At 55.7% G+C, this 9,408-nt stretch overlaps 1 protein-coding gene across 1 annotated transcript in view; it reads right to left on the bottom strand.

Annotated features, from left to right (window-relative positions):
- Nucleotides 1-5,603, bottom strand: part of TMPRSS13 (transmembrane protease, serine 13) — an 8,788-nt gene extending 3,185 nt beyond the window's left edge. The window contains 3 exon segments of the mRNA XM_010009550.1: nucleotides 325-428; nucleotides 786-961; nucleotides 5,583-5,603. Of these exon segments, the coding sequence (XP_010007852.1) occupies nucleotides 325-428; nucleotides 786-961; nucleotides 5,583-5,603 (301 nt within the window).
- Nucleotides 5,604-9,408: the final 3,805 nt, after the last annotated feature.

The raw sequence follows: 9,408 nt of genomic DNA, 5'->3' as shown, positions 1-9,408 counted from the left end.
CTCAGTGAGATCGAACGGAGATGCTGCTGTGGGTGCCAACTGAAGCAAGCCCAGGCGAAGGAAGGCACGTTGCAGTTCCCCAGTCCCTCCAGAGGCAGCAGCCAGTCCAAGTGGTGGACCTCGTTTCCCTAGCAATCCTGCTCCTGCCTGTCCACCAGATGTCAGGAATGCTCAGGGAATGGGAAGACCACATCTCTGCCTGCTGCCTCCAGGCGCAGGGGTTTCCCTATGGCACTTCCCAGTGTAGCTGTTAACAGCCTCTGCTGGCTCCCAGACCCTCTGTGGTCACCCCCCAAGGGAATTCTACAATGCCCCGGGACTCACACAGCAGGATGAGGGCAACGAGCAGCACGATGAGGATGGAGACGCAGAAGATGAGCAAAAGCCGCCGCTGGCTCATGCAGGGAGATCTGAACATGGAGGATCCTAGCAACAGGGCAGAGGCAGGGTCAGGGGGAGCCACTGTGTCCCCAGCGTGCCCAGACCCTGCTGCCCACCTGCACATGCCAGGAGCTCGCTGGTTCCCCATGCACCCTGCTCAGAGGACCCACAAGACATGCGAGAGCAGGGCCACGCACACCCCACACCGTCCCATGGCATCCCCCCATCCTGCCATGGTCTCTATCCTCTCCCTTGCCCCCAGCACCCTTCACAGGCCCTGGGAAATGCCAGTCTGTGGCTGAGGCTTGTGCCAGCAATGGGCACAGGCACTCGGTCCCTGCCTCCCTCCATCCCTCCCCATCCTAGGGCCAGGAAGGCCAGAGACCCCCCTTGGCACCATCCTCTTACGTGTGCTCTCACAGGCCGTGCAGGGGGCCACGGCTGGGGTGGACTCCGGGCTGTAGGGCTTGAAGCTAATGCCAAGGACGCTTTCTTGAGGCTTCAGGGGTCGGGCGCTGAAGATGTTGCTGACTGCAGAGGCATGGAGGCTGGGACGCACACTGCTGGGTGATGCAGTGGTCTGCGGGCAGAGGACACCCTTACTGACAATGACTGCTGCCCACAAGAGCTGCCACCCTGCTGCCCAGGACATGGAGCCAAGCTCCCCAACACAGCCATCCATTGTGATGACTATTCCTCCACAGCACCATGAACCATGTGGAGAGCTACCACTGTGGTGCCTCTTTCGGCACCATGAAGCCTGAGCTGTACCCCACCTGGGACAGCTGAAAACGTCTTTGTCACAGAGCTCTACCCCTTTAGATAGCTGCTGGCCAAATCTCCCAAACTGATTGCTTTGATCAGAGCAATCAGCTGGGTATTTGGCATCAGGTCAGTCACACTGTGGCCCAGTTCCACAGGGCTAGTGCCCCAATTTATGCATCTATCCTTAATTAGCCGTCTGAAAAATACAGGGCAATTTCCAGTTGTTATTTAGTAATACTTAATAATCAGTGTTTTCCAAGCCCTGAAACATCCTGCACCCTGGAATGCTGCTCTGCAGTTGTGTCACTCCTGATCCATGAATTTCTAAAAGAATACGTATTTCTTTCCTTTCCTTAAGATATGCTCTTCCAAGCACCCCATCAGCTACTGAAGCAAGAGCCACTCATTTACCTTCAGAGACGAGCTGCATACAAAGCCCAAAACAAATGCTGTTTCCTCTGCCTCTTGTAAAATCTCAGATACATCTCTGGCAATAAGAAATGGCTGCGTGCCTTACAGGAATGGTAAGGCCATCGCTGGGCAGCACACGGCAGTGACAGCCCCTCCGGGGCTTCATCCTTGGCAGGTCACCCCATTGCCTCACTCCTCAGCCCGCTGCCTCCCAGCACCACACAGCCACAACAAACCACACTTACACCAGCCTGTTCAAGGGAAACCAGTTGAATTTGGGCTACATGCAACCCTACAGAGACCTCTGCATCCTTTGGCAGACAGTGCAGCCAGCTTGGTACCCACACCCAGCCCACCTCCAAGGGAGCTGCTTACCAGCCAGGAGTTGGCTCAAACACATCCCTCAGGAAGCCTGTGTCTGGTTTTTGGCCCTGCAGTTGCTAGAGGTGACATTTCCTGGTATCCAGAAGCATCCCTTTCCCTGCCAAGCTGGTGAGCAGCACCCGGGATGGTGCACAGCTCTAGGACAGGCAGAGAGGATGGGGACACTGGGCAGAGCGGGAGCTGCTGTCGCCAAGTCGCCCCCTTCCAGCTGGATTTCCTCTACCCCTGTGTTTCCTGCTGGGAACCTGGAGCCCTAATGAGCACATGAGGAGCCTGCTCAGGCTCGTGCTTTGCAAATACAGCTGTGCCCTCTCTTGCAATGCAGTGGTGTAACTTCCTGGGCATTATCCCCTGAGTCACGCACCCGGCGTGGCCACTCGCACTCCCTGCACAGAGCCCGCCTCAGCATCACGGGGGACACAGGACACACTCCAACTCCTCTGCTGTGCCTCAGGAAGTGGCTGCTCGCAGCGGGGAGCATGAGCCGTGGAGCCACAGGCACAGCACCCCAGGCTCCAGCTCCTCCTGCTGCCTGCGGGCCCTGGGCATGGTGACCGCTAACATCTACCAGCCACCAAGAGCCACTTCTCCGCTCCCATCAGGGGACGAAGTGAGCAGCTCTCTGGTCTCCTGATGCAGTAAGAGGAGCAAGACAGTTTGTGTTTCACAGTATCGCCCACCCCTCCTCATTCCTTCTCACCAGGCAGCAGTAACAAGCCTGAATTTGCTCAGCCTGCAGCAAAAGATTGGTTTCCCTACACCTGAGTTCCATGTGGGCAAGCTCAGGACACCTCTGCTGCAGGCTCAGCTTCTCGTGGCTCTCCCAAAGGTGCTGGGGAGGCCAGGAGAGCCCCACGGTGCTCTGCAGGGCAGGACTGGCACTGGAGGGCTGCAGACTGCCCTGTAGTGTCCTCTCTTAGTGAGTCTGAGCAGTCATGCCAATGGGATTGGAGTTCTTGCAGCAAATACTGCATGCCATGAAACATCCCCGGGTACCCTTAGTGCCACTGTTAGAGAGGGGATGCAATCAGCAAGACGGCCAGAGCTGCAGCAGGTCCTGCTCCTCTACAGAAACAAAGCAACATATGGATAGCAGGAACCCTTCCTAGGAAAAGAACTTCTCCCTTCTAAGTATCAATGAGGGTTTTATCAATACTCACGCAGTGCTATTTACACTGGCATTTGTACCCTCTCTCTAATGCCTGGTATTTCCCATGCCTCATCCTTCAGCTAACAGATAAGCAGAATTACAGTGCTGTTAAAGACAAATCTTTCCAGCTCCACCAGTAAGCCAGTGGTGGTGGATGCTAAAGCATTGCCATCTCCAGTGTGCAAAGGTTTGAAATTAACACCTAGCTATGGTACAGGTTACATTGCTCTTAATGCTCCTTAGCAGGAGACACATGCCCTTTCTCACACCCAGCTGACCTATTAACTACTTATTTCCTCCAAAGGCTAAAGTCCAAGTATTATTTTTTCTAGGTCTATCACAGAAGCTCACAAAACTTTTACCACAGGCTCCTGGTAACCAGCATAACTGGTTGCTGTTGGATAGCTACTGGAGCACAAAACAAACAGCAGTGGCTTTACACTGATACTTCTGTTAAGGAACGTGCCTTACCCTAGCGAGCGAGCCACGACTTCTGCCCACAAACCCTTTACTCATCCTTTGCTGGCTTTTGAGTAAAAGTCAGACCCGGAGCAATGCCTTATCTCACACACGTGGCTGCGGTTTGAGCGTTGTTCTGACGTCCTCCCTGCAAACGTTCCACCAGCCACCAGAGTGTTATGTGCTGCTGTGGCTGGTATCTGAAAGCCAGGCTTGGGGAGGGGGAGCACAGTCAGCTCCTTCCCATGGCAGGGCTGACCTTCTGACAGCTGGGAACAGGGATGCTGGAAACGCAGGGGGACTCTGCCTCACTCCCGGACCTGGGGGATGAGCAGACAGTGCCTGACTCCTACCTGAGCCCTTTCTTAAACCTGTCATGAGCCTAAACACCAGCCTCCAGAGGGAAGGCCACCAAATCCATGCCAGCAGAAGGCAATCACATGGGGCAGGGCGGTTTGGGCTGGGCTGGAGGCTCAGGATCCATGTGTGATGGGAGGGAGGGCAGGGAAACCAGCCAGCAGCCAGTTTCGGAGTGGGAGGGAGCACGGAAGCCAGGCAACACCTGAGGTGTTGCAACCAGGCCTGGGACCCAGCTCTGGGCTCAGCAGCCACCCAAGACTTGGAGCATCAAGAGAGGAAGGAGGCAGCTGACTTTAAATAGCTGGAGGAAGCTGCCTAACTAGGTGATGCTTCCCAGCTGAGCTCAGCCTGCCTCTCACCATGGCTCTGCTGCTCACAGCCCATTGTTCCAGGTAGAGAACTATCTCCTTAACCCAGCTGTAGCATGTGGATTGTGCTCAGAAAGCACAATAGTGACATTGTCCTTACACTTACCTGAGACAAAGCCTCCCAAAAGCTCCTGTTTCACCTCCTGGTGATACCCATCCTATGGTGTCTCCCTGCAAGGGGCAGATCCTCATCCCCAGGGACAAACCAGGCAGGAGCTGCAGGAGGATGCTCCCGCTGGATGTCGTAGAGGGGCAACACACGGGGAAGTGGAATCCCAAAGCACATAAGGACCATTTTCAAGTGCAGATGATAAGTGCCATCGATTGAGTCAGCCCCAACAGCCAGGGACAGCTTGCCCTATGCCCATGTGAGCAGCTCTTCAGGCAGAGATCAGAAAATGTTCTAGGGGGTGAGTAATCCACAGATGGGCAAACCGAGGCACGGAAAGATGAAGAGATGAGGGTGGCACCCGAGACTCCTAATGGTCCATTTAACCTAGGTGACAAAATCAGGGTGGCCCAGTGTGGATATCCAACATCAGGTAATTGCCTCAGTACACGGGCATCCCAGTTCCTGCCCTGCTCACACCAAGACACGGTGCTTCTGCCTGCTTTTGGGGCTACCCAGAGCCAGGACCACACTGCCAAGCATTGCTGGGGCCAGGCCGACCCACTGAGCCTCATCCAACCCCGTCACTACTGGCTCTGCACGTTCCGGATGTCGCTGGCACAGCCAGCAGCACTCGGTGCAGTAATTACCCACTGCCTCGCCCGGGTGGGCTGAGCCCAGTGCCCGGCTCGGATGGATGTTTTCCTCATGACAGGATGCTCAGCTGAGACCGAGCAGGCCCTGGGCAACCCAGCCCCAAAAGAGCACAGGGAAACCCGCCAGGAGAGTATCAGTGTGCTGCTGCTACCGATGTGCTGGTGAGAATGCTGGAGGGCTCAGGAAGGTGCAGCTCCCATGGGTGCCAAGAAGCACTGGCTCCCACCAGCCCCATCAGCCAGTCCCCCCAGTTTGAAATCCATTCCAGTGTGGAAAAGCAGCGGTGCCAGGAGCCCTACAGCCTCCTCTGCCAGCACAAGGTGACACTGGGAATGCTGGAGGCATTCCTCCTCCCTCCATGTGCCAGAGGCAGCAGCCCCACAGGCAGCTCAATCCAGGTCCTTCTCCCCACTGGCAGCAACAGGCTGCGAAGGAAACACCCCAGAGAACAGCAGGGAGAAACCGGGCCCTCCACCAACCCCTAAGGAAAGTGGATCCATACAGATACAGAGCTGGGTCGGAGCTGCCCGTGCCTTACCGGAGAGGCTTTCCCGTCCATGGGCCGGAGCAGGGCTGGGCTGTGCTCACAGCTCCGGCACAGCCATCCTTTGCCGTGCAGCACCGTGCGGAGCGAAGTCAGAGCCGCGGGGACGAGGCAGAATATGTTTGGCGAGCGGGCGCGTACGTCAGTGCCAGCGCCGGGTGCGGAGGGAAACCAGTTCGACCAGCCTGTTTCCCAACTGCTCCAGGCACAGCACGCAAAACACCTGCCTCTGCTGCCGGCCACCACAGCCAGGCAATGGGGAGCACTGGGCAGGAGCCTCGGCTATGGCCAGAGTCAGGGAGCAGAGGAGGTCCTGGTCCTGGGAATGAGCAGCATCCCAGGCATCAGGGTCCCCTCGCCACTCTCCTGGCTGCCAGCCTGCCCAAGGCCCCCCTTTTCCACTGTGTGACCACTCAGCACTTCTCCTGCCCCATCTGAGGGAGAAGAAGGGATGTGCAGCTGTGTCCAACCCAGCAGAGCTCTCCCGTGAGCCCCAGATGACTGAGAAGTCCAGAATATCCTCTTATGGCTCAGCAGGGAGGAAGGAAACCTCTCCAATGGCCCAGTTCCAGGAGGCTCTGTTTGGTGGTGTGGTGCCTCCCGTGAGTCCCATCCTGACACCCTGTTTTCCAGGCACATTTTTGTTGGCATTAATCATAGCATAAGTCCCTTATTCATCTGCTCCCCACCCACACCTGCTCATCGGAAGGGCAGGAGGCAGCTGGGCCATCCAAGCTTGAAGGAAACCTGCTTCAAAGCTCCCTTGATTTCGAGGCTAAAATGCCCAGGATGGATCCCACTGTCTCAGGACTCTCCATCCCATCTCTCCCTAGAGGGGCCAGTTCCTGCCCTTCTCCTCTTTAGTTTTCACAGAGATGACTAACAGCATTTTGTTTGCTACACTGTGCCTCTGAGGGCTCTGTCCCACCAGCGTGCAGGGGCTCACAAGAGGGTTTTGCTGTGGTTGACCTGAGCTGGCCCTGCGTGTGCGCCCGTGCGAGCTTGCACGTCCTCTTCTGAAAGAGGGTTCTCAGAAAGCAGATCCAGGTGGCAGCTCCAGGAATTATTTGCTTGTTGGTGTTTCTGCAAAGCCACCTACAGAGAGCAAGTCACAGAGAACTGTGCATCTGGGCTTGACCCCAGCAACCTGATGTTAAATGTCATGTTGTGCACGGCACCTCCCATGTGAAATCCTCCTTGCTGGTAACCTCTCTTAGGAGCCCTGCTGCACCCTCCCGCCCTCCCAGCTAGCTGAACAAGGTGCTAATAGCACACACAGCCTGGGAAAGTCCAGCAGTTCCTCTGCTCTGACCTCCAGGCATTGGCAATTGGGAAGAGGGTAACTCTGCTCTTCCAGGCAGGGCTGCGAGCAAGCAGAACCAGCCCTGCAGCCCCACACACTGCCTGAGCCTGCCTAATGGACACAGGCAGCCCCTTGGCTGAGCAGGTGCCTGGGGCTAGTGGCTGGGTAGTGGAGCCAGGGCTGCAGCCCTTGCTGCCCCAGAGAGGGGCTGCAGAGGCTCTGGAGGAAGACCTGGCATGCTGTTGGACTTAGGTGATTTCCAGGTTACTAAAAACACAGCTATTCCTATTCAAATATTAGTCAGTTATTTTTAAGATGAAAAGGAAACTTGGCAGCTTTCTCAAAGGTTGTTTGGACCCGTGAACCCAAAACCTCTCCTGCTGACATGTGGGGCTGCTCTTTTCTGTGTCTCTTTGGTTTTAATGTGGTGCTTTAGGTGAACAGCAATGCCTGATGCAAAGCTTGTCTTTGAGTATCACCAGGTCCTCTGCCTCTGCTAGGGCTACATGGACTACACAGGACATGGCTGCATGCTGGGCAGGGGCTGCTGTGCTTACCTGCCTCTGGTTGGGAAGATGGGTCTGCCCTCCTTTCCCTGTGGTCCCTCATACCAGAGCTGGTGGCAGCAACAGTAGCACGGAGACATGAATCCTGCAGTCTTAAGGATGCCAAGTGGCATTTCATGGAGGTTGAGGGGAAAGCACTGACAAGACAGGGATGCTGGGAAGCATCTGCACCTCAAGCCATGGAGCCAGCAGTGTGTGGGGACATGACTGCAGTGTCCCAGCACCAGTGCAGCGGCTCAGGTGCCAGCATAAGCACCACGAGTGGCTGCGCTGCTCACGATCCAAGTGTTCAGCAGAATTGTCATTTCTCCTCAGCCTGTTTCATTTTCCTCTAAATTGCCAACCATTCCTCCCCAGCCTCTGCACCGCTCACCCACAAGACCAGCCCCACAGTGTCTTTCCACAAGGCTCCCTCCTTCCTCATTTTTGGTCCCATTGCTTTTGACTTTCATGTCTTTACACAAAACACGAGCTGTGGCTTTGTGTGGGACAGACTCTGAAGTTGAGCGGCTGCCAGATCTGACTCACAAGCTGATACAAGAGTGACAGCACATCAGATGGCTCCCAAAGAGTGGAGAATAAAGCCAAGCGAGGGTGAAGCCAGGGAGGGATCTGCTGCTGGAGCAGTCCTCCCTGCCCATCGCTATGGTTGGCCCTCATCAGAGGAACTGGCAAGGGAGAGCCTCTTCCTGTGCCAAGCATCCAACACCACCACCACATGCCCACATTCCCCGTAGCCCCAGCAGAGTGGAGCTGAAGCCTGCATGTCCCTGGATGCCACGAGAGCCAGGCATACCACCATGCCATGCCCGAGGTCCTGCTGCCCAGCTCAGCAGCACCGCTGGATCCATCCTGCAGCTGACAGGTTTGCCAGTGCTCTAGCAAAGCTGCAAGTTCATGGAAGCCTGTGGGCTTCATCAGGAAGGATGAGTCAGGGGACAGGAGAAAACCAAACCAGCAATCGCCCACTTGAGGCATTTCAGATGGCTCTACTTTGCAAAGGGACCTGAGGTCCTGTGCCTCTATGCCTACTCTGAAGCTTTCTGAGGCTGTCCAGAGCACTCTTGGTTTCTCTTGCTCTTATCTGCGTCTTTTCCACTAATTCCCCACTGGGAAATTCCTCTTTTTGAGACTAATTGTTCTCCATCACATGAGGGCTCCTGGGTTTGCACAGCACCCAGGAAAGCCCTCAAGCCCTGTGTTGTAATTTGCCAGAAGGCAAACCAGAGGACTACCAGTCTGCTTGGTGGTAAGTCAGGTCCTAGAACCTGAGGCCAGCATCACCAGAGGGGCAGGACATCACCATGGGGCTGGAGCCCTGCAGTAATGTGCATCACTGCTGTACCAGGGCCCCATTCTGGCTGACCTGGGGACACTTTACAGCCCCCTTTTGTGACACCACCCCTGTGCATAGGTGTTTGCAGGACACATAAAGCCCAGAGATGGTCACTCAGCCCCAGATATGGTGAAAGGAGAATTGCAGACTGAAGCAGGAATATATGGTCTGAGCTCAAAGGAAGGGAAACGAGAAGCCCTTCCTGGGGCTCCAAGGCTGGCTATGACCTGGTTCATTTTAGCCACAGGACATTGGCCCAAGGGGACACTGCTGTGCTCAGCAAAATCCCTGTGATGGGTCACCCTAGGTGCCAAGCTCACCCCTGTTCTGTGCTTTTAACATCCTATTAGATAATGAAGCCGGCAAAGGCAGACACGATTTACTCCTATTTGCTCTTTCTCAACAGTGAGAGAAAAGCCCCCAGACCTTTTCCTTTAAGGCTGCTTTTAGGAAATGCCCAGCCTGGACCCAGATTAGCTGCGGTGAGTGGGAGGACAGCAACGAGAAGTGGAAGTCACTACACAGCTACTTTCCTCCCGCTGCGCTAACGCCTCCAAGACGTCACTGAGCCAGCCTCCAGGGGAAAAACAGGCGTTCACAGCCCGCGGGGCAGAG

Source organism: Nestor notabilis, unplaced genomic scaffold, assembly GCF_000696875.1.
Source record: "Nestor notabilis isolate BGI_N333 unplaced genomic scaffold, ASM69687v1 scaffold19252, whole genome shotgun sequence".
NCBI classification, from domain to species: Eukaryota; Metazoa; Chordata; class Aves; order Psittaciformes; family Psittacidae; genus Nestor; species Nestor notabilis.
The sequence above is the reverse complement of the archived record's forward strand: the minus strand, read 5'-3'. Positions and strand labels throughout refer to the sequence as shown.